The 26,061-nt window shown below is 39.9% G+C and overlaps 1 protein-coding gene across 1 annotated transcript; it reads left to right on the forward strand.

Annotated features, from left to right (window-relative positions):
• The first annotated feature begins 10,221 nt into the window (after positions 1–10,221).
• On the forward strand, positions 10,222–23,370 carry YIPF4 (Yip1 domain family member 4). The gene is made up of 6 exons (XM_040059712.2): positions 10,222–10,437; positions 14,187–14,340; positions 16,982–17,153; positions 19,295–19,372; positions 21,048–21,161; positions 22,316–23,370. Exons 1-6 carry the CDS (start codon positions 10,353–10,355, stop codon positions 22,451–22,453), a joined length of 741 nt encoding a protein of 246 aa, XP_039915646.1. The 5' UTR covers positions 10,222–10,352; the 3' UTR covers positions 22,454–23,370.
• The last annotated feature ends 2,691 nt before the right edge of the window (positions 23,371–26,061 follow it).

The following is a 26,061-nucleotide window of genomic DNA, read 5'->3' on the forward strand; positions in this document are numbered from 1 at the left end:
TTATGTCTGAAGTGCCAACTGGCAACAAAAGTGCACAGGCACCTGGAGCAAAAAGTAAATATTTCTTGTCCATTCTAATTTCTAAGCATCATGTCAGAGCTCCTGGTTTGCTCCCTAAGTTTCTCCCCTAGGGTATCAAAAAAAAAAAAAAAAAAAAAAAAAAAAAAAAAAAAAAAAAAAAAAAAAAATCCATCTCCCTTCAAGCTCCAGGGCTGAATTGTTACCATCTGTCCAGGATTTTGTTCTTATAAGGCTCCCTGCCTGGGCTGTGCACGCCATCTTCTTCTGGTTCACCAACAGCCATTAACATTATTTGGTCGGCAGCTTTATATGAGGCAAAAACTAGATATGAGATATGAGTTAACTGCCTTTAAATGGAAAATTACATCCTTTCATTTGATTGTTTCAAACATCTGTCCACATCCTTGTACATTAATTATGAGGCCTAACAGAGCTTTTTGGTTGTGTATCATTTGTCTTAAATGTGAGAGTGGATTTATACATCTCAAGACAAAAACACTCAGTACGCTGCAACTCAATATCCACCAGAAAAGAGAATGTGTGCTTTTCTACTTCTATTTCTTACAGAACAAAGCTGTGGAGTGCAAGGGATTTGCCTCAATCTGCAGGATCAGGTGGCAGTGATAAAGAGTATACAAAAGAATACATATAATAAAAATAGTCTTTCTAACTTTTCATTGTTTCTGCTGTAAACCACATTAACTACAGTCTTTGGTGAGAGGTACAGTCTTCTGAGGAAACAGGAGGGAAAGAAACCAAATTCAGCTGTGAGAAGAGAGATGAAGGGGTTACCATGAGCTTGGGTACCCTTCACGTTTTGACCACTCTGAAAGAGAGCTTTGAAGTACAAAGTTGCTCTGCTAAGCAAATAAGAAAAATCTGAAAAGATTGGAATTCTTTAATGTTGATGAGAATGTCTTCTTTACCATATTATGTTGAGATCTCTGTTCTATGTCAAAATTAAAAATATGTATTTACTACAAAAATCCATGTGTCTGTTTTCCTAGATGCACCCTAGCAATTTTAAATCAAATTTTCTATTTTATTCAGCTTTATTCAGTTTTGGATTCATATATCATATATCATATCAAAAAATTATACTATGTCAGATTTTTTCAATACAGATAACTCACACATTTTCACTGAATTCAGCTCTTTGCTGAATTGGAATCATGCCTTTGAAGGAACTGAGCTACAGGAAAATTGCTTTATTTCTTTTCATTGGCAGGGCAAAAGTAGCTGAACGAATCAGTTCTGAAGCACTGCCCAACACAAAACAGAACCCATGAGCACAAGTGCATATAAAGAGTTCATGAGTTCGTGATGTGCAGGTATCCATGGTTTAACGGTGCCTGGAGAAGTGAAAGAGCAGCTCTAAGAGGCGCCCCTGTCCCTTCATCCCACCAGCAGACTGGAAGCAAGGAATGCTGTCTTTGGTTGGCCACCACTTTTTGTAGGGATGGCCAAGTGACTCATCTGTTTTCTACCTTTATGTTCGGAGCTGCCTTACAGCAGTGCATGGTGCTCTCCTGGGACATTTGTGGACTCTGGGGACTTGGAAACTTCATTCTGACAGGTTTCAGTCTTCCAGTAAAGTGAAGGTACAACATGGACCCGAGAGCACACCTCAACTTTGTTATAATAGCCAGATGTCAACTCTTAACACATGTTAAATGTAAGATGGCTTGCTGTGAAGGAAAGCAATAAATGGTGACTTCTTTATACAGACCAAAATAGTGATATATTAAAGATGGTAAAGTTATTTAACTAAGCTATCTGCTGTTTTGCTGTAGAGTAAGAATTAATTTGTGGCAAAAAATTACATAATAGGCCTTGTATACATCTAGTCATGCCCTCTTTTGTAGAACTAATAAGCCTTAATCGCTCTGTTGTTATTTTCGAGATCTAAATTTTAATTGGCATATTCTGTCTTGGCAATAAGTTTTCATGTTGTGAATTATAGAAATATACTAGAATTGTACTGCTGGTAGGAAAAGTTTCCTTTTGTTAGATCAGACAATAATACTATCCCACTGGTAAAACACCTCCCTATTATCCATCAGGTTGAAGATTTTGTTACCTTTCTCTTAAGAGCTTTCCCTAATCTAGATAATGTCAGAGCTCACAAAAATGAGCTCATAAAAAACACACAGATAAAGTGAACACTCTTTGAGATAATTTAAAGACTGAGGGGTGTTACAGATTGCTAGATCTGAGGCTAATGCAAGGTCAGCTCTCCCTTAATTTCTTTTGACTTGTTTCTTCCTGAAGAGGATATGATACCATTCTCACTTGAGTCTCACTTGCCAACAAGGAGATCCAGATAATCCTCAAGCTGCTGAGTCAATATGTGGTTATAGAGAAAAGCATTTCTCAAATATGAGAGATTGTATGTCAGCTGGGAAAGCTCTTTCTCAGACTTCTCTCTCAAGCAAAACAAAACTAAACTATTTCTCGTAAGTCACAATTTATTAACCTCTAGTTGTTCTTGGTGCTCTCTCTTGACTTCTCTGTACCTTTCTTAATAATCCATGGCTGAACACAGGCTTGTTCTTCAGGACTCACCAGCACATATTTTCTGCAATAGTTTTCCCAGTCTTTCACAAAAGAGCCTCAATTTTTATCTGTTACACAGGAAAACCTCCATTTATATTAATGAAAATGATGACTCATTCCCAGCTACAGCTCTTTACATCTGTCTGTAATGAATTCCTTATTGTTGTTTTTGAATCACTTAAGTACATCCAATTCGATTTGTGGTTTTGTTTTCCAACAGGGCTTGTAAGCCTTCGACACTTAATATCATCAGAAATTTTACAAGTGTATCCTCCATTCCGTTTTTTAAGCCATCTGTTAACACATTGGTTAGAACAAGAAAGGAACCATAGAATTTTATGTTCTTTCCATCCTGTTACAAAATTATGTATTGATTTTCAAAACATCTTCCATTCATAAACTTACTATTATTATTTTTTTTACCTAGAATTTCCACAGCATCTCTGGAGATACAGCAGTTGCCTAGTAGGATTCCTTCAAGGTCACTTAGTTCATCAGGGATTTATCTCACCGTGTAGGCTATGGCATCCTCAGTAGCTCTCAAATGGCTCATGTATAATAAGCAGAGTCTTCTCTTATTTCTGATACCTTCAACCATGAATGCGACCGGGGAAAAAAATAACAGGTCATGTTTTAGCTGAACTGTTTTGGATGTTTCTAATGCCTTGGTCACAGCAAACTGCTAGACAGAATTAGATGTTTTACTATCTCACACACCACAGCTATCTATATTTTGATGCCATAAATTATATGGGAAGTTTTGTTTGCACAGAAAGATAAACACAGCCTACCGATCAGGTTCTGTATCGTGTAATCGACATGAAGTACCCCTCCGCCCAGAGAAAGTAACTCATAGAAGATCAAATAGGATCTTCCTATGGAACAAATCCAGGAGAAGCATTTTTTTACCAGAGTCATCAAAGGCAGACGCATGAATTGCCGTATCCATTTCAGTTACTGGATTGTGTGGCCCTAGCAAACACTCTAACTCCTCAGCCTTGGTATCCAGTGCCTGACCTCACGGAAAGCCAGCAGCAGGTCGGAGAGAGGAACCGCGTCGCCTTTGCAGTTCACGCAGCTCGGCCAGTTCTGGGGTCAGGCCCTGGCATGGGCTTGACTGCGGTGCGCATTTCTAACTCGAAAGGAGCACTCTGATACTTTGTGGCATTTAGAATGCAGAACGTATCACACTTCAGTGCAAGTTTGTAAGTAATTACTTTTCCAAATAAGTCGTAGCATTTTCAAGTTGTAGTAGCATATGAACTTCGGAGGTTATTAAAACATTCACATTCTCAGCACAATATACTTTATTATGGTGCAAAATAAGAGTGAGCAGCAAAGTGCCTGTCAAAAACTGTCTCCATATTATCTGAGGGTACTTTCTCTGCAAGTTTCCTCCTTGTACAATTACTTAATATCTTGTTTGCTTACAGAGTAAGTTGGGCAACACCCTTTTGCTGCCAGAAAAATAGAGAATGGTTTCTTGATGTAAAGCAAGTTCCAGTTCATAAATATTTGATATTTTATGATAGAGCTATCAAAAATTGTTTTTCTGTCCAAAAGTAATGGTCCAGTTAGTGAATAATTCTGGTACCAGCAGAAGTTATTTTATCTACCATGCATTTAATTCATTCATTCTTTAATGGTTTCGTTAAAAGATGGTAACTTTACTTCATGATCGAGATGTTCTTTGTGGGACTTTGATATCTAGACTAAACCAAACAGTCATACAGTCCCAAGAAGTCAAGCCTCCACTAATTTAAGCAGCACTGACTCAAGCAACTAGATATAGTGTGAAGCAGGCCCAAACAGAAGCTCTAACAACCCTAGATACAAATGTAAAAACCGTTTCAAAGTGGATGATTTATATTATAACAATTAACCTAATCTGGCATGACCCTGAGATATTAGGAATAAAACTCCACAGCAGTCTGTTTTTGCCTCATCATGGCAGTTGGCTCCAAACTTCCCCAAGAAATCAGAAGATGACTCTTAACATCAGTGGTTCTGACTTCCTTTTCACACAGTAATTATTAGAATATGTTTTGGTAAATTCACATAATGCATGATTCTTGAATGTTCAAAGGAGCCTTTCCTAATGGCAGACAGGTTGTATTCGTGATGATCCAAAAAGGCATTTTTATGCAGCACAGCTTATTACAGCCTGTTGAAATGCCTCCTTTCCCTTTTCCCCTTCCCCTTTCTCTTTTTACCATACAGTAAGCCAGAGGGAAAGCAAAATCCCACTGGTGGCAGGAATGAAGCCAGTCTTTGCCAAGAGTTAACATACATGGAAGGGTGGTGATGTGCAGAGAGCTACAAGACACCTTAAACTTTACCAGACCAAACAGAACACTTTATGATTGCTCTCATACTTACATGTGGTGTGGGCCTTAATAACTAAAGACAATTTCTGAAGTGCGCAGAATGACAAAATGCAGAAATTGCTGAGGAATTTAGCAGCAGCGTCTGGGCAAAACAGCGTTACTCAGCTGGTTCCGAGCACTTTTTTCCCTTCCTCCCCCGGGAAAAAGCCCTGAACTGGAAGCCCGGCCAAGGTCTGATGCGGGCAAAGCAGTGCTAGAGTGCCCTCCGCTGGCACAGCTCAGGCCGGGGACACGGGGTAGCTCCTCTACAGTCTGAAGGGAAAGAGGCTGAAAGGAAGAGACCAAAATCTTAATATTTGGGCAAACGCTGAGAAAAATCCAGAGCGTTTGGATCAGGCGGATTTCTTGATCCTTCACTACTCATGTGTGACAGCATGCAGAAGGGCAACTCAAAAACCTACTGCAAGTTTTCTGGTATTATCAAAATTATGTTTAAAAGTAGAAAATGAATGATAATTAATGTCTTTATAAATAGTCTATTGAAAGAAAAATTACTTACCTGCTCGTGTTCATACAGAGATCAAATTCAGAACCAAGTAATGAGAAAATACAGAAAATATTTCCAAATAGTGAACAGTATCTTGTCTTTGCTAGCTACCAGCAGCATCACAAAATTGTCTTCTGCATCACATCAACCTATGTGTATTCCACTTATACTTAGAAAATGATACAGTGCGTGCATAGCACAGGGTCCAGTGCATGAAACCATGAAACAAGGAGGGACAGAACCAGTCACCCAGCCGGTCATTCAGCCTCATTTGTCACTGCTCCTTTTTGGCACACTAATAAAATGTGCATTTGTGACTCACTGCATAATATTCTGTCATTAGCTATCATTGTCCCAAGTTTCCTCCTCAAAGCTGATCCAGTGTGATATTTCATCTCTTCCTCTTTCGTCTCCTCCCACCCTTTTACAGTGCCCTGAGGACTGCTCCTTGTGTTTATCAAGGAGTACATTACTTCTGTGCCCCAAATCACCAAGTTTTTTCTAGCAGTGAATGTTGTTGGTCTTGCTAGGAGACAAGTACTAGACAGCTTAAAATCCTACTTTAATAAATAAGAATTGCAATTAGGTAAGTGAAAGGTTTGTGTTAAGTGCAAGCAATTCCCTGACATGACATTCTTTGTTGCCATTCCTATATGTAATTAAATAAAAAGGGAAAAAAAAATAAAACCAAGCAAAAAAAGAAGTAAAAACCACAAACAAAGAAAGGAGTCTATGCTCCAGAGAGGGATCTGGACAGGCTGGATCAGTGAGCCTAGGCCAATGGTGTGCAGTTCAACAAGGCCAAGTGCTGGGTTCTGCACTTGGGTCCCAACAACTCCTTGCAGCATTATGTGCTTGAGGAAGGGTGCTTGGAAAGATGCCTGGGGGAAAAGGACCTGGAGGTGTTGGTTGACAGTGGCTAAACATGATCCAGTGTGTGCCCAGGGGACAAAAAGGCCAATGGAATTCTGGCTTGTATCAGCAGTGGTGTGGCCAGCAGGACTGGGGCAGGGATTGTCCCACTGTACTCAGCACTGGTGAGGACCTGCCTTGAGTGCTGTGTCCAGTTCTGGGCCTCTCACTACAAGAAGGACATTGAGGTGCTGGAGCAAGTCCAGAGCAGGGAAATGGATCTGGTGAAGGGTCTGGAGCACAAGTCCTGAGGAGTGGCTGGGGGTGTTTAGCCTGGAGAAAAGGAGGCTCAGGGGTGACCTTACTGCTCCCTACAACTGCCTGAAAGGAGGCTGTAGCCAAGTGGGGTCTGTCTCTTCTACCAGGCAGCCAGGGACAGGATGAGAGGAAATGGCCTCAAGCACCAGAGGAGGTTTAGATCGGCTAAAGGAAGAATTTCAGCACTGAAAGAGTGGTCAGGCATTGGAACAGGCTGTCCAGGGAAGCAGTGGAGTCACCATCCCTGGAAGCATTCAAAAAAGTGTACTGTGGCATGTGGGGACATGGTTTAGTGGTGGACTTAGTAGTCTTAAAGTAAGGGTTAGACTTGCTCTGAAGAGTTTTTTTTCCATCTTAAATGGTTCCATAATTCTAAGATTTCATTATTTGAAATTTGTCCAATAACAAATCTGTCTGGCATCCTCTGCAGGGCAGTTTCCAGAAGCATCTAAGACATCCCAACAACAGGGAACAACACACTTAGAGCAGTGTAGTTAAATATAATAATAGAATAATGGAATATCTCAAATTGGAAGGGAACCATAAGGATGAACTGGTTCAACTCCCACCTCCTTGCAAGATTACCTAGAAGTAAACCATATGACACTAAAAGTATCATCCAAAAGCTCCTTAAATTCTGAAAGGCTGGCTGTAAATGAGTAAAGAGGAAGAGACGTCAGAAACCAAAAGAAGCCTATTGCAAAGATCTTGTAACAAAGAAATTCCACATAACAGCTAAGAAAATGAGGTCTTCTGAACAGATGTCTTGACTGCTCACCTTCTAAAAGGGAAAACCTGATTATACAAGTATCTATATGGGCATTTGTATTGTCAAGATGATTTTTGGTTTAAAAATAAGTTATGTGCAATTATAGGTGATTTTTTTCCTTACTGCTGCAAGGAAACAGATAATTGTTGTAAAATGTCCACAGAGAACCTGAACCCAAATCATATTTGATATATATGCAAATTTGAGTGATCCTTGGATATGGCGAAGTAGGAACTTCCAGTCATGTTCTCTCAATAAAAAACAGGTTGGGTTTTACTTGGGTTTTTGTTTGTTTGTTTGGGTTTTTGTTTTGTTTTGTTTTGAGATGGACCTATCAGTGATTTCCTTTAATGGGATTGTCATAGTTTTAATTTTAAACTAGGCAGAAACACTAATTAATGCAGTGGCTTCACATTCATTAAATTTTAGTCTTGGTACTTACTCTTTCTGTGGGAGAGAGACTAGGAGAAAAACAAAGCAGGCTTAACTTCAAAATTAACAAATAGTTTATTAACATACTCTAAAAAAATAGAAAAAAAAGTTGAAAAAAACCACTAAAAAGGAATGAAACTTCAAAAACACCCTCCCCTCCCCTTACAAACTGTTCACTTTCTTACAAAACAACATAAAGAGACAAAACTTGTAATTTTCAGTCAGTTTCACGATCTGATAATAGTCTTTCATCAATTCATTAGGGGAAGAGTATCTTTTAGAGTCATGGATCCCACTAACAACTTAGAACAGTTTTCTTGTGGGCTTTAAACTGTCACAAAAACAACTGCCTGGAGAAACCTGCCTTTGTGACCCTCCCAGGAGCAGTTTTCTAAGCTACTTAGGGGTCATGGGTCTTAGACTTTTGCATACTGGGGTGTCACCTTTTAAAGATGAATGACTCGAAAGCAAAGGATTCTTCACCTCAAGGTACAGAGACATCTTCTCACTTCTTCACTGGCCCAGGGGGCTTCTCATCTTTATCTCTGTTCAAGCATCTTATAGGATATTACTTAGTTCATCACAAACACCTTTGCTTAAATCTACACACAAATTAAAACAATCATCTCCCCAAATGCATATCTTTCCCATGATTTAAAAGAATGACTTAAATATAGACTTCATTTCTATGGCTCAAGTAAGAATAGAACAACCAACTCTTTAACCCTCTGTCCCAAGAGTCTTTTCACTCTTGCTCTACTGACTTCATGCTGTTGTTCTTTATGTTCACTCTGTCCTTCTTTACTCTCTCAGAGAAGGGCCAAGCTCTGGAAGCTTCATGTTGCTAAGAAAGAGTTAAATCTGCTCGGAGTTTTTGTCTCTCTCTGTGTAGCTCGTGGTGTTAGATGTTCAAGGCCGAGCTGACGAGGGAGGAAGAGCTCACAGAAACATCAGAGATTGGAGCACTCAGGCAGTCTGAAATCACACACACAAAAAAATACAGGCAGGATCATAAATGCCTTCTCAGCCCACCCCTCAGTGTAAATGGGGGTGGCTTTGGCCCAAATAGTGCCCATAATTTATTATCAGGGCCTAGCAGAGATCTCCCCCTGCTCCAGGGAAGTCTGAAGAAAGTAGCTGTTGCAAAGCAGCAACCTCTCCTTCCCGCCTTCACCTGGAAGCCAACGGAATCCGGCCAGGCCTCAGCCAGCTCCCCCCCAAAAGCGGGGAGCAGCAGGCCCAGCTCCATGTTACCTGTCTCTCTCTGGCCAAAGGAAGAAGAAAAAAAACCCCACCTACAGGTTATTCACGGGGTTTTATATGGTACTTCCCAAAGATTGCAGCTTACAATTTCAGTGGTCAGAATAGATGCCAATATTCTAACTAACTCTCTGATACGTCTCTCTATCTTCTGAAGCAATTTCCAGGCCCTGACCTGGAGAATTATTTTACATTCTTTTATAACTAAAAAACCAAACTGTACTAACCCATGACAGGGATGTATATGAAAAAGAAGGTTCCTTCTACAAATCAAACCACTGCTCTAATGCTATTTTTGGACCTGTAACTTTTCCAATTTATAATGCATTTATATCCCATTGTGAGAAACCATGGCACTTAATGAGATCTATGTATGAAATAGAATTAAATTTATGTAAAATGTATGCCACATTTAAGCCTGATTCCTTGAGATGTCAGGAAAAAAGTATGTCCTTTCAGAATAAATGTTGGTATTCAGCAGGGAGCAAAGGGACAGATTTACCTGCTAAGCTTAAGTGGAGTTATCTGGGAGCTTTTCTGTTGAGTCATTGGACACAGAAAAAGTAAGATCCCACTTTCTGATTCTTCAAAGCACAGACCACAAACAGAGCCAGTGTCTGTCTTTTTATTTTAACAGGGATTGGCAACAACATCTCAACTGTATTATTTTACAACTTCTTTAGTGGTACCTAGGTCTCTCTGCAGGGCAGTCAAAAAACATGCCTCACAGCATTATCAGTCACTAGATGATGAAGAAAGAGGGGGGGGAGGAAGGGGGGAAGGGAGAAGGAAAGAGGAAAGGAAAGAGGAGAGGAAAGAGGAGAGGAAAGAGGAAAGAGGAGAGGAAAGAGGAGAGGAAAGAGGAGAGGAAAGAGGAAAGAGGAGAGGAAAGAGGAGAGGAAAGAGGAGAGGAAAGAGAAGAGAAGAGAAGAGAAGAGGAGAGGAGAGGAGAGGAGAGGAGAGGAGAGGAGAGGAGAGGAAGGAAGGAAGTTGGCTCGTGCGGTGGGGAGGAGCTCTGCGGCGGAGTGGAAGTGACCTCACTCCCGGGACAGCTCCGGGATCCAGTCAGCGCTGGAGCGCGGGCGGCCGGTGCGGGCGCGCCGTGCGAGCAGCCAATGGCAGCGGCGGCGCCGCTTGTTGTCGCCCCGTGAGGCGGCTGCGCCCTGGGCTCGGTGCCGCCGCCGCCGCCGCAGGAGGGAGCCGGGAGGCCCCAAGCCCCGGTCGCCGCTCGCCTCTCGCCGGCCCCGCAGCCCCCGCGGAGGGCGGGGAGATGCAGCCCCCGGGCGCTCAGCAGCCGCCGCTCTACGCGCCCGGCAGCGGGGACTTCACCTTCGTCTCCTCGGCGGACGCCGAAGGTGAGCGCGGGGCCGCGGGCAGGGCTGCGCTCGCCGTCCCGAGGCTCGGCTCGGCCGGGCCCGGGAGAACGGGCTCCTTCCCGGGCCGCAGAGACGGGAGGGGCCTTCCTTGCCCTCCCCCCCGCCGCCCCCGCGGTTGGTGTCGTGGCCGGGGGCGGAGCGGGGTGGCCGAGGTGGCCGCTGCCACGGGAGCGGCACCGGCCTGGCGAAGGCGGCCGTGGCGCTGCGCCTCCCGGCTTCTCTGGAAGCCGGAGCCGAGCTTGCCCCGGCTACGTGACGCAGCCGTGACCGCTGTCACTGCCCGCTCCTCCGGCTCCCGTGTTGCTGGAAGCCCACTTGGTTGTCTCTCCGAAGATTGTGTCGTATGTTGCTGTAATGTTGTGCCAAAGCGGCTGCGCCGTGTCTGGTTGCAGCACGGTCACGAAGGAGAAAAACAAGCCGTGCGTGTAATTTAGGGGGTGAAGTGTGGCCTGCTGCCAGAGTGCTGCACAAATAGCAGTGGTGTACCGGCGTGCCGTGAAGATGTGTGTCCAAACTTCAAAACTGAACATACAGGAGTCAACATCCTGCAAACCTACTTTGTTGGAGAATTACTCTTTGGTCTCTTCCCATTTAAATAACAAGGATTCTACTTACATGTATGTATTTAGTTACTCTTATAATTGTGACTGTGGAAGGGTATAAATCCTTACTTATGTGTCCCACCCTGGAAAGGAACTGCTGAAGTGGAGAAATTACTGTAGAATACCTGTTCTTTAGTGCACTTCACCGCCCTTCTGAGAAGAAATACAAGCCAACAGTACAGTCCTGGCTCTGGGGCTTTTTGTTGCTGGGGTGTTTTTTGCTGGTTAGTTTTGCTTTGTTTTGTTTTTTTTTTTTCTTCACCTTGGCCTGAAAAAGTATCTATGTATCTCTGAGCAGAAGTTCTCTGTTCCTGCACTGGAAGTATTTGTTGGGCAATGCTGAACCCAATGCAGTAAACCCATCTTTCTGGTCGGTTGTGTTGAATCACACCTGGCTCCATGTTTTTTATGAACACAAGCAAGGTGTGATCTCCTGCCTGTTCAAGTGTAGTCCTGTCCTCAAAGTGCTGGATGGACCTACCCTAGCAAAGAAAAACACTAGCAGAATTAAGCATATTGTTATTTAAAAATTAAATCACTACACATTGCACTCTATTTTTTATGTGTTTCCCAAATCTCAATCCACATGGAAAAAAAAAAAAAATTAGCTGTTCTGTTTCCCTGTCTTATTTCTGTGGGATGTGGGAGCTGTATGGAAGAAAGCTGGAGAGATGGTCACAAGACATAGTAGAAAAAGCAGACTGTTTATGGTTTTGCCTCTTATACTGCTTTTTCAAAATTAAGAATCAAGACTGTTTTGAAAGCTGGTTTTCTACAATGCTTTGTTGAAATGAGGCATCGGAGAGACCTTGGGTTTGCTTCTGTGGTGTTCAGCTTGAGACAGTAGCAGTGGAGGCACCCAGACTCCTGCTAAGTGTGGGAACTGACAGTGGTCAGAAATTAGATTTTAGGCTCCAGGCAGTAGCTTGAAGCCGGTGGGAAAAGCCGAGTACATAACTCTCTCACTTGGGCATAAGAAATCATGAGGAGGAACCCAGAACAGTCCTTGTAGAGATCTTCTTCCTGACACCTGGTGTTTTTCCAAGTTGTTTACTGCTAAGAGGCATTGGTCTGAAACAATCAATAATATCCATTGTACCAAAATACTGTATAAAAGAACCGGTCTTCCAATAAACCTTTGCTGTAATGCCCTCCGAAGGAACTGGAGTTCTACGTGTTGTTATTTGAGCCATCCCGAATGGTAACAATAGCTAGGAACTGTCAGTGTCATCAGTTCTTAGAAGATTTTCCAGTGCCCAGTGGCCCCACAGTTAAAAAACCTCATTCAAAGCTGCATGCAGAAGAGGAGGTGACCAATCCCTTTTCCCCTAGGTCTTGCAAAACAGACTTAAGATCATGTTAATAGATTTTACAATTCAGAAGTGTGGTTGCAGGTATTCATCGACTGCTAAAAGGAGTCTTGGTAAATACAACTTGTTCAGGAGTTTCTGTGTCTCAGGATGGACTGTTGGTGGTCCCTGAGAGAGGAGACACACGCGGCTGGTGGGACTGCTGTGTTTGCTTCTTTTGACAGCTGCATTTATGCAAGAGCCTCTCCTTGCAAAAAAGTGTTATGTTGTAGCAGAAATAAATATTTCTTAATGACATAAAGGTCCACAGTCAAGAGAAAACTTCTGAGGCTTCAGCTTGATGCCTGCCCAGGCATTAAGATTTTTCTTTTTTCCTCCCTCTGTAAACAGCAGAGGAAGGCTTTGCTTGAGTCTGGTGAGAATGATGTATGTGTGCTGGGACTGGGAAGAGCAAAGAGCAATTCCTGCTTTAAGTTACAGTGAACTTTACAAGGATCCTGTACAGATGGTGTTCCAAGAATCAAAGAAACGGATCATTAACTCTTATGATTATGAAATAGTTGAAAAGCATTCATGGAGAAGCTTGAATCTGAGTGGCCTAGCAAGCTGGTCTGGGAGGGAGAATTCTGTTGAATTAATTGCAATACTAACTGATCAATGAACACTTAAGACATGTTAGCTGAAGACATTGAGATTCTGGCACTGTAAAAATTTTGTTTCTATAAGACTAATATTTCCAGAGAGGATGTTGCAAATTAATCTACAAATATGGCCTTATGTGCCTCTGTGAGTGTTTCAGAAGTGCTTTATACAGTTAGGTGTTTTGGGAAATCTGTGCTGAGGAACTTTATTGTGTGAAAACCACAGAACAATGAAGAGGCCAAAAAATATTTTCTTTATCTCTTTATCTATTTACTTATAGTAAGCTTGTACAAAATATTTACACATTTCTGTTTGGAATTTTCCTTTTAGCAGATAATGGAAATCCATTATTTCCTAAATGAATAATTATTCCCTTCTTATGTATCTTTTTCTTTCATCAAGTTGCTTAATTTATTTTCCTGTACTACTTTTGGTTTTCCATCTATATATAACTGAACAAAATGAGAAGAAAAAAAAAATTATTGGTGGTTTTGCCAAAACCAACCAGAACATTGATAAATTGCTTTTTGTTTTGCTTAGTACTGTGATACAGGAAGATCACAGTCTATGAAAGAGAACTTGTATTACTTCTTATTGTCTGGAGCCTAAGGATCTCTGATAGCATTCTTTCTCTAACATTTTCAGCTGCATTGAAGGAAGGCTACAAATTAAAACATCTTCAAATGTTTTCCTTTTATGAAAAATTTGACATAAAAGCAGAGAGTGGTTTTGTCTGAAACAATGTCGTTATAAAAAATGGGTGCCAAAAGAGGTAGAGTATGATCAGAAAATAGTTATAAGTAATCTACAATTTATAGCATGATGAGAGTCTCATTAGTGTTCTCCTTTTGTGCCTTTAAACACTTAATGATAAAGCACAAATGGAAGCCTTTCTGTCGTACCACAACACTGTGTCATAAGAGACTCATCTAAAAGCTAAAACCTGGTGTTTGAGACCTAACCCAACATTGTTGCTATTGCATTAAAACCACAAGTACGCTTTCAAATTATGTATCTGTGAAAATATAATTTTATTTTGCAGCTTTGAGTATTTTATGGTGATGACCAACACATACAGCTTCATATGTTTGTTGTTTGTCTTCCAGTACTTTTAAAATCAAATGGCTTTTGGCAAGACATAAGAAATTCTATATTTTTCTCCCTTTTTCTTTAGATCTTAGTGGTTCCATAACAACTCCAGATGTTAAGCTAAATCTTGGAGGAGAATTCATCAAAGAATCTACTGCGACTACATTCCTACGACAGAGAGGATATGGCTGGCTTCTGGAAGTGGAAGATGATGACCCAGAAGATAACAAGCCACTCCTGTATGTTGTAATTATTTTTGGATATCTATCTTTATTAGCTGTGTAGGGAAAACAAACAACTTGTTGTCTCTCATTGTCCCACAGCCTTGTGCTGTGACTAGAATTCTGTTTGACAAATTACTTGACCAGTGAGTGTTTCCTGATGCAAGAATGGAAGCGTTACTTCTCGTTATGGATTTTGATCTTTGTAGGTATAAAGCTTATATGGCTTTTTTACTTTTAATTGTTTAAATGTTTTTAAAAAAATGAGACTGTATTCTTTGTATCTTTTGCATTCACGTTTCTCAATAGTGTGAAAGAATCCAAGGCTAAGACGATCCTGTGGGAAGATCCCTGTTAAGTAAATCTCAGTCAGTTCTGTCAATTTTTCTGAAGCAAAAGCGTTGTGAATCATGGTTATTACAGAAGGGATGTTAGAACCAAGGTAGCACAAACTTTAATGTCTTTGAGGCTGCCTTCTACTGTAAAGCCGGATTTAAAGGGTGCTAGTGCTGAAAGGCAATAATGTCCTTAAAACTGAAAGTGTCGCACCCATTGTTCCGTTCACAGAAACGTGGCTGGCTGAAGAAGGTTTGTATCTTAAGGTTACTGTACTCTGAGTCAGGCAGCCTGGTCCTTGTTCTGCACCTAAGCAACTTTTTTCTCAGTGTCTCAGTGTTTTCCTCTGAATTAAACATAATGATGCTTTAAAAAATTGGAGTGACACAGAGAGTACTCTGGAGAACTCAGATGAGAGTGTTGGAAGACAACAGATGCCTGGAGAGCTTAATAAGGACAATGCTACTTGAGAACTGGTTTAAATTAAAGTGTGCAGAAGTAGCTCTTTGTGTGAATAAGTCTGGTTTGTGAACTCTAACTTTTAATTAGGAAACAGACTGGTGTAGTGAGGTGACAACATAGGAATTCTGACTTTTGTGTAATTTTGTTGTTTTGATTATTCCCAGAAACGTGTGTCATAATGAATTCTCGCAATCTGAATCCTATTAATGACTGAAAGAACATCAGCCTGCTAAGAGAAGTTCACCAATGCAGTGCTAGTGTGCAAATGTTTTGTTCAATAAAGTGAGATTTTATTTTTATTTTCTCATTGCGTAGCCGTACTCCAGACACTTGTTTCCTGATACAGCTACCATCACTTCCAGGTGAGGTAGCTGTCATCTTCATGCAAAAGACAATTTAATCACATGAGAAACTGTCAGAAGACCTAGATAATGAGGATGAATTATTTCTGTGCAGCACGTATTTGTGTTACACAGTCTTCAGAGTAAAGTATAGGTCTGCTGCATCCTTTTCAGATAAATGGTGGCAAATAGATGCTTCTACTCTATTCCTTAGATTCAGGGATGGTTAAAGAACAATTTTTGTTACTTAGTCACCAGTTAGTAATACCACTTTTGAAGTAGCTTTACTAATAGTAATCCAAAAATTGCCTTGAGGGATTGAATAAGCAGTATTTATTTTTTTTTTTTTTTTTTTTAAACAGAAGTTGTGGTGTCTTTGCATTTGCATTTATTTCTCACGTCAACTTTTGAGAAGAAAAAGTCAAAAAATCAAAGCCTTGGACAAAACCATCATAAATGAATTTGGGATATAATTCTACATTTTTCTTCACAGTGTTCTTTAATGTACAGTAGTATATCTGCTGGAAGTCTCTTGCAACTCTCCAGAGCTTCTCAGTCATGACTGAGGTTCTGCACATAAAGAACCGGAATTGCCCGTTACTTGGGAAGTCTGATTCCTTCCCCATTAGGCTTGTACAGTCAGCACAGTGTGTACCAGCTAAGAGTCCTGGGAAGAGGAGTCTTCTGCCCAATTTGTATCTGCTTGCAGAGAGTTTGTAACAGGCAGCAGAGAAAGTAGTAAGAGAAGGGCAAGATCTGCTGATACGTATTGCTGCTAGTTCATTTTACCCATAGTGGAAACAAGCCAGAAATTAAGCAATACACATGAACTGGTCTATTGAAAACTACTGTTCTTGAAGGAAGCTAAGCTCCATTTTCTTTTTAAAAATTGGTTTTACATGATGTATTTGGAATGGTATAAGATTAGTGAATGTAACGGTATTCTTTCTTGTAGAATTTGAAATAAAATGTTTTCACAGTAAGCGTGCTCATGGCAGACTGCTTGGCATAGGAATACACAGATGTTCTTTGTGTATGCATGTCTTTGACTTTGAGATACAATGGTACAAATGTGTCACATGTCCTAGTGTGCCCGAAAAATAGACCTCCTATCTTAATGCAGGCTCTCAGGCTATCACAAGGTCATAGAATGGTTGGGGTTGGAAGTCACCTTAGAGATCATCCAGTTCCACCCCTGCTGTCTTGGGCAGGGACACCTTTCACCAGTCCACGTTACTCAGAGTCCCATCCAGCCTGGTCTGGGTATGTTTTCTGTTCTCAGTAATTTGTTTTTTAGTAATTAAATAAATTGTGTCCCAGCAGTTACTGAATGCAGAAAGAAGGTATGGTCTTGCTTTACTGTGGACAGATTGTTCCTTTGCTAGTTGTGGCTTCAGAAAGCCTTGGGGCTGACAGGAGACTTGCTCTGTAAACCTACTGTTTGCCCCTTTGTACTTATTTTATTAGCTCTGTTTCATTACTGTGTTGTATAGTAATGGTCTCTTGCTTTACAATTTCAGGGAAGAACTCGACATCGATCTGAAGGATATTTACTACAAAATTCGATGTGTGTTGATGCCTATGCCGTCTCTTGGGTTCAATAGGCAGGTAGTGAGAGACAATCCCGACTTCTGGGGTCCTCTGGCAGTTGTCCTCTTCTTCTCAATGATTTCATTATATGGACAATTTAAGGTAGGTATAAACCTTCTGCCTAAAAAGAAATCTGAACTAAATTTGGGGATGTGATTGCTAAGCAATTTGCATTCTTACGTAGGTAGAAAGTCTTTTTTTCACATACTAATGTGGGGCATTTCAAGTGCTGTTTCTCAAGTTAATATGTAGAAAGACAGCAGTTAGGAATGTATTAAATAGCCCACGGGTAAGTTAATCATGATGAAATGTCAGGTTTGTTTTTATACAGTAAAACAAAGGAAAGATGTGGTTTCTAGGAGAACCAGATTGATGCTAATGGGTTTATAGTCATATTAGTGAATCTTTCTATTTTAATTGTGACCTTTTGTTAACTTGCTTTTTATTACGAAAAAATGTTAGCGAAAAGCATTTGTTTGGATGCCATGAATTCTAATTTCCTGACAAATAAAGCTGCTTATTTAATTCATACTATATGGCTGCTGTTATCTGGTATATTTAATCCTCATTAATGACATTTGCTATTTTGTCCTCCCTCCTCAGTTACAATCAAATAACTTTCCTCTGGTCAATAGACTTTTTCCATAATTCCTTTTGAACTCCAGGGTGAAGAGCTACTCAGAGGCATTGTGCATATTTAATTGACTTCCATAAACACTGTTAGCTTTTTTCTTTATCTTCTGATTAAAATAAAGGAGCATTATCATTTATAGTAATAATTTGAATGTAAGCCTAGGTGCTCCTGCATTGGAAATCTCTATGACTAATGTGTGGTTACAGTTGTTTTAAATGTGACCAAGTATGGCAATAAGCCATATGTAAACCAGCAGAATGTGCTTATGCAAGGATTCATGTGAATGGTGGGATAAAATAATTCCCTTTGGGACCTCTGGCTTCCATATGGTGTACCAAACGCTGACTAAGAATTCACACTCAGTATCTTGTCTCTATGATGCTTGAAATGAGCGGACTAAACCTCTTTATTGCTCAAGCCTTCTGGGTGGACCACTCACGTGTCTCCTTGGCAAAGCAAGGACCATTCCCTGGCCCTGTGACAGATCAGCCACCTCCTGCAGTTTGTGGACCTCTGGGTCTGATGTTTCTTAGTGGATTTACCATATGGATGCGAGAGTGCTGTATATGTGTGAGGAGGGAGAGCTCCTCACACGAGCTTTCAGCAACAGGATGACTGACAGCAGCTGCACTAGACAAACCCAAGGGTGAGCTCTAAACTGGAGAGAGATGAGCATTTCTGCTCTAAGACTTTAATCTGGTCCTCTTCTTTTAGTCGGTGGAGGAAAACAGGAAGTAAAAGGAGGCTATGTGCTATTTTCACAAATAGCCTAAAGCCACTATGGTTTTTTTTAGTGCTGCTGTGATTTTTATCGGGTTTTTCCTATTTCATATAGGAAATATGGAACTTTTAGTTAAGCAAAGTATTGAACTGAGTACTGACTTAATTTTTTTAAGTTCAGTCATTGTATGTTTGGAGGTACAGAGACTGGACTTTGACCATCGTTTCCTTCTAAAAAGGCCTTTCAGAAAGGAGAGCTTTACTTCTAGTCCTTCCAGTGGCTCAACACCAAAACCAGCTCAGTTAATTTGAAGGTTCTTTTAAGCCAGAGAATGATTTCAGGATTTCTTCTGTAGTTTAAGAGCAGAACTATGAAAGAAGCAAGAAAAAGTAACGACAGACTTGGTCCCAGGAATCCAAGGCTCTATATTAAGTTGTCATCATCATCAAGTTCCACTGAGAATTAAAGTCCTGTCTTCTGAGCATTCTCAGTTTGAGTAAAGGATAAAGTGGCATCTTCAGAAGTGAAAGAAGGAGAAATCCAACTCCTTGTCTTTTAAAAAGTGTCTGAGCCGATATTTTGTAATAGGTGGGTTATGAAGACATTTAGGGTAGTTTTAACTCAACTTCCTATTCCTGTTACGTTACTTACAGAATACATTGCATGTGCATTCCGTGTACACCAAAGTTACCATTAATGTGATTCTGTGAATGTAACCTCTGAACTTAATTTGCTACTCACACTGTGATAATAAACACTTGCCACAAATCAGAATTCCCTTTTGCATAATAAAATCCTTGACTGCAGTGCCAGCGATTTTGAAAATGGATTTTCCCTTTTTCGCAATGACAATTACTCATATAAATTAATTGTTCTTTATCTCTCAAGGTTGTTTCTTGGATTATAACTATTTGGATATTTGGATCCTTGACAATTTTTTTACTGGCCAGAGTTCTTGGAGGAGAAGTAAGTACCTATATGTGAAAAGGATGTAGAGGGAGGTAATGTAAAGTCTCTTGACGATGTTTTTCAGCAGTAGTTGGGTTTTCATAGTGCTTGGGTTTGGATCTTGTAGCCAGCTAAGAATGGATGCAGTAGCTAAGTGTAAAGTCAACATTTCAGGTTTGCAGTCTCCAAAATGAAGTCTAAAATACAGAGATCATCAACTAATCTCTTGGTGCAATGGATGGTGTGCTTGGAAATGATAAACAGTCTGGAAATTTGTGCTGTGAATCCCAGAAATTCTAACAGCTTCCTGTGGTCCAGAACTGAAGTCCATTCTTGAGGGAGAAGTGCTTTTGAGGTTTTGGTCACTGGACTAAATGGATTTTTTTTTTTTTTTTTCAATGGGGGGCTAACAGCAGTTAAATGTCCTTGTGTGTAAAGCACCTGCCAGTGTTTGTTTTCATCCCTGGCCTGATGCAGTTCAAACCTATTGAAGTATGAAAGCCAGAGCATGTTTCTCAACTGCAGAGCCAACTGGAGTTGAGCCCTGCATCCCTTCTTCCAGCTGCTTGCACCAGAAGGGTTGGAATAGTTGCTTGAGCTGTTTACAGATTGACTTGTTAAGTGATTCAGATGTAAACAACAAAAAATTACTTAGAGCAAGGCCCACAGACAGCTGCAGTCAGGAGGATAAAACATATTAAAATGTATCTGCAGCATCAAATGTATTGAACTGTGTTGTGAAGAACTAAATATTCAGTGATGCTTGATTTTTATACTTGTACTACGGACATTGCATTATTGATGCACCAGTGTTGCTGAGGCCCTATGTTATTTACTTTTTTTTTTTTTTTTTTTCTTTTTATTCATAATTGCTAGAGCCTTCTTGTGTGAGTGCTGTTTTGAAAGAAAAAGTTTTTATAAATGTGATTGCATGGTATTTCTGCATTTCAGCACAGTCCAGATGCCCTTAAATCGATCTGGTTTGTGGCTCAAAATGGGAAATTATCAGATGTATAAACTGGAGAAAAACTATAGGTTTGCAGAGCTTGTCATGAAGGATCATCGTCCTCAAGAAAATGCTTACAAGATGCCACTACTTTTCTTGTTACATCCAAGAAGCCCAGCTGGGCACAAGAACCATTTCAAACCATAGTAGGGGAAAATCAGACATTTCCTTCTGAAGCTAAAAGTAGTTATGGAAGTACTTGGAACAACTCTGTTTTAGATAGTCACAATAAATTGAAGCTGGAAATCAGAATTCTGTGCCTTGCAGGGATCAAGTTTTAAGTCTTCACTGACACCAAAAACATTCATGTGCTTTATGCATTTATTTACATACCATGGATATGAGAATGTTAGTGCAGAAAATCATGTCTTTGCTGCTTTTGACAATCAGGACTACAGCTAGACCTCGAGAGGGCTGTTGCAGTTCTAGGCTCCTGGACATCATATGTAAATGCTTTGTTCGAAAGTGATAATTTGCAGTGTTTCGGGGGGGGAAAATAAAAGACATATTTCTAATTTTACAGTTTAGCATACAAAACCAATTTTTATACTGGCAAGCCTCTTTTAGCTGAAATTTCATGAGTATAACACATAATCATTATTCATAGTGTTAGAACAAGAACAAATTGTATTTGGTGACAGAGATTGAGTACTGCAAAGCTTATTTTTATGTGCTTGAAAATTTCAGGTTGCTTATGGCCAAGTTCTTGGTGTAATAGGATATTCCCTACTTCCCCTCATTGTCATAGCACCGGTACTTTTGGTGGTTGGATCATTTGAAGTTGTTTCTACCCTAATAAAAGTAAGTTTGTATCATCTAACGAGAATTTAGTTACTTTTAAGTCACTTTCTTAACACTTCAAGTAATCTGCTCAGGGAAACAATATGATGTGTCAAACATTTCAGAACTACAGAGTGAGCTCTGTGATCCTTTTGGTTAGCATGGTGGAAAGTGAATGTGGTTTTAAATGCTCTGTTTCAGTGCCTGGGGATATACAGTGCTGTTGCTATAACAACACCTGTTGTTACTAGAGTAGCTCATGTTTAAGTATTTCGCTGTGCTCCAATAGTTGCATTGCAAAAAAGATGGGATTCTCATTTTGAAAAGAGAATGCATAATTAGACCTCAGGAGGAAGAATCTGAAAATAAGCTGTTCTCTCCCTCGCCCCATCATCTAGATTATTTTTAGTCCCTGCAGCATGAATGTGACGTTAGTCATTGTTCCGAGACCTCCCCATAGTGGTAGCGGTACAAAGCTCTCCGTACCCTTTGCGGAGAAGGTAAGGATCTGATTTGCAGGTGGGGAATGTAAGGCACAAAGAAAAACCTGCCTGATACCACCTGCTGCTGGACAGCACCTTTTATGGAACCAGCAACATTCCCTAAAAGATCCCAGAACGCTCTTGAACACTTCCAGTACTTCTTAAAACCCTTTTAGGTAGACTTTGAAGTTACTGCTGAGCCTGGGAAGGTTAACTGATAAAATTCTGTTAGGAGCTAAGCTGTGCGCTTTCTGGAGGTTTGTTCTGTTGATTTCATTATTTCTGTCCCTTTAGCTTGCTGGCAAACAGTATGACTGCAGTACAGCTAGAGTGTATGATAAGTAACAAAAATGCTGTATTTGAGATTTGATAATCTGTGATTACTGATAAATGATAGAACGTAAATCATTAACTCGCCAGTTAACTAATATGTAACTTCAAAATAAATATACGTTCATGAAACCTCTTTGATTACTACTATGTTAACTTCAGGGTGAATCTCTGCAAGGTTCTTATCTTTGCACCACTGGTATGAAAAAGCATTACAAGCCCCAAGTGGCCAACACTTCTTGGGCTGTGACAAGTGCTACTTCTTACGGCTGGCTGTGTTATACTGAGAGAAGTGGTTTTTACTGTGGTATTTGGAGAGACTTTCTTGTGGTGTCAGCTAAGACTGTTCATCTTCTTTTTCAGTTGTTTGGAGTCTTTTGGGCTGCATACAGTGCTGCATCATTACTAGTTGGAGAAGAATTCAAGACCAAGAAACCCCTTCTAATTTATCCAATCTTTTTATTATACATTTATTTTCTGTCCTTGTATACTGGGGTGTGATCTAGTGTAAGATGTGGCCAGAAACCGTATTTCAGTCACTTGCAGACTGATAATGTGTAAGATTAAGAAGGCTGGAGATAATACAAGTGATTGTTTTGTATCCAGTTGTCGAGATGTTTTAAGATGGAAGAGCATATTTGTGTATATTATTTAATGAAGCAATTGTAGCTATATAGATTTGTATCAAAGTTCTAGGTTTGTTTAAGACTCTTCAGATTTTAATGAACAAAATAAAAGAATCTTGTGTTTTATAACAAAGCGTAGCAAAACTGCAACTCAATACCTGTGCCAAAAGCACTGGGACCAGATTACTATATTCAAGAATTAAAAAAGAGAAGTTACCTGTTAACAATCTCAAAGTGCAATTTTTCTTTTGAGCTTAAACACAGCTGGCTTTTTTTGGCACAGCAAATTCTGTAGATAATATATATTTATGAAACGGTCCTGATTGTTCACAGAATAGTCTGTATAATCAAGACAAGAAGATACTACTTTTAATTTAGTGCCTCAATTACTGTAATTTGGCTGTTGAGTTTTTATAAATTCCAAATTGTTTTCAAAACATGTATATACGGTGTATTTTGTATCTATGGCTTGTGTGTACCGTAAAAACTCCTTGGTTAAGGATGTATATTGGGTTTTTAAAAATTGAAGATACAAGTATTTGAAGTTTTCATTTGCTATCTCTGACCAAAGGAGCAAGATATTTACTGTGTGACATAATTAATGAAAGTGCATATTTAGAGAATCAAATTATTTTACTTAAAAATATAAATTTACAGAGAAATGGGTGAACACCTTTCTCAACTCTAGTGCTGGCCTAATGTTGGAGGAAAAAAAAGATGATCTATCAAATTTATGTGATCTTTAAACAATGTTATTTTATGATGACAAAATAAAAATATTGCTTCCCTAACTATGTTTTACAACATCTTGCTCTGTTTTGCTTTTAATAGCATGGTATTTAACATGCATCCTTTTTTTTAAAATTTTTTTTCACCAATACTGTTAATCCCTTGTAAAGAGAAATAAAGATTTGGAAGGCCAGATTCTCCCTCCACTAAACAAGGCAGAGTTACAGCCCTAGTAACAGTTAGAGTCTTGCTAATTTTGACTCTCCAAGGATTATGTAATAATGTGATGACATGTTAAATATTTCCTGTGTAATGTGTTGATTGCTTATATAATGGTCCTTATGGTAATACTTCTTCACAAGGGAAGTCCACTGAAGTTCACTTTGCATGGTGCTAACGTAGGCATTTGCAATCTTCAGGATTTAGTATCAACAAATGCAACAAGCTCTGAGGTTTGGGTTTTTTTATTCTGGCAACAGAAAAAAAATAATTTCCCATTCTTCTCCCCCCCCCCCCCCCCCCCCCCCCCCCCCCCCCTTTTTTTTTTTTTAATGCTACAAATAAAAATCAGCCATGACAAGGTAATAACAAGGGCTGTCTTGGATCCCTGATGGACATATTTCCATATCAGAACTGTAGTTTTCCAGCTTTTTAGACTGTGTAACTAGCCAGCTTGGTAACTTATTTTTACCAGTTATTACTGATGCAAAATACATAATTAAATTCCAGCTCTCTCCCAAACCTTTAGCATATTCAGTCTGCTTTCCTGGCTGATGCTTGTGTTGGTTTTAAACAGAACCACTTGAAGTTAGTTCTGGACATAAATTGTAGTGTTAATACTTGAGCTTTTAATATATAAAAACAGAAAAATTGGTAGAATGATTGACTTTTCACCAGATTTTTGATTTCTGAATAAGTTGTGGTGGAATTAATGCAAAGTGGTACTAAATTAATTTTTACCAGCAGCAGCTAATTTCTTACCAGCATGTGTTTTGAGAGCATTCATCCACATTAAAAAAAAAAAAAAAAAAAAAAAAAGGCAGCATATTAGCTTTGGAATCTTGCATGATAATCTGGTTTTACCTCTTTTTTCATGGCTTTTTTTTTTTTTTTTTTAAACAGGAATATCCAACTATTATTGTAAGACTCCACCCAGCCCCTGTGAATACCTTTAACTTCTGTCCCCACAAAAGTGAAGGACAAGAACACATTTAGGTTACTAGGCTGTGGGACAGCTTTATGCTTAGTTCCTAAGCATAGTTGTTCAAGAGGTGTTCTGTGCATCTGAACTGACTGTGACTATTGAAAGGATGCAAGAATGTTCTATTGAATCTCCAAATACCTCGCTTTCCAGTAATGCTCTGTGAAATTTATAGTTGGAATTTTAACTGTTCCTTTCCACAGACTTGGCACATGTGTAATATGCAATGTAGATAATGCACTTAACGTAGTACATACTTTGTACCCAATTGCAGATTTGCACCTTTTAATCTTAGTATCTCTAGGGTCCCTTTTTGCATATTTTGTGCAAGAAACATACAAACAGCTCTCAAATGACTCTGATAGTTTGTAATAAATTTGCATTCAACAAACTCATGTTTTTAGATGAGGTATGTGTGTAAATACAAGATGTATTTTATAAAAATTTTGAATTAAACTTGTTTATGGAATCTATGAAGCTCATTTATATTTACTGACTTAATACTGAATAATTACTACTGATGAATTAAGACTCATCCACGTTCCTGTGCATGCCACCAATATATTGATGCTATACATGGCACCAGTAGCTTTGAGGCCATAAATCAGTTTTTGTGATAATCAACATACTACTTCAGTCTGTCAAAACTGGAAACTTAGAGCACGTCCATCTAGCAAAAAATTGCCTTTCTAGGATGCAACGCCTCATTTTGGGGGCGGTGACGTGGATATCGCACCTCGGTGAGACACGCATTTTGAATGATCTCTAGAGAGCAACTTGACATGTTCATCTTGTTTCCTCTTCTACCCATCAGACATACTCTGCTGTTTATCAGAAAAATTATACTTACTTGAAAACATACAGCTTGAGATCTGCTGTAATTTTCTCATTATCCTTACTGGTGTTTAATGTTTTGCTGGAGTACTACAGCATAAAAGCCGCTCATTTTACTCTCAGGACAATTTTGGTGAGCCTGAGGGGCACACATACCCGGGTGGGTTTGGTTTGGTTTCCTTATTTTTTCTTCACACGCTGTATTTCTTTAAAAATTTCCCTGCTAGAGCAGCCTGTGCTAATTTGGGTCCTTCTAATAAAAATATTCCGTAGAAAGCTTTGCATTTGAAAATTAGCTTTAAGACCATCAGTAGCCTAAAAGGTTTGTTAAGTATTTGAGTATAACATGTCACTTAGATCAAATAAAGCCCGTGGCAGATAAATAACGTGTACGGGTGGGCCGAGCTATACAAACCGAATTGGTGTTTTAGTGGGCGAAAAGGGAAGATCTCAACAAAACGCGAAATGATTTATTAAACTCGAGTCATTTTTGAAGCAGTGCTTCAGAGCAGAATGCTGTCGCGGTGCAATGGCTCCGTGCTCCCGGCCGGGGCCAGGGCCAGCCTTTCCAAGGGCAGCGTGCCGTCCGCGGGGCAGAGCCATCGTGGCTTCCTCACTCCGTACCCGCGCCGAGGCCACTGCCACCGGTGCGGGGGAACGCACAAGTCCGCGCTCCGCTTTCCCCGAGGCGGGGCGGGGGCGGGCTCGGCCGCTCGGGA

Source organism: Hirundo rustica, chromosome 3 (assembly GCF_015227805.2).
Source record: "Hirundo rustica isolate bHirRus1 chromosome 3, bHirRus1.pri.v3, whole genome shotgun sequence".
NCBI classification, from domain to species: Eukaryota; Metazoa; Chordata; class Aves; order Passeriformes; family Hirundinidae; genus Hirundo; species Hirundo rustica.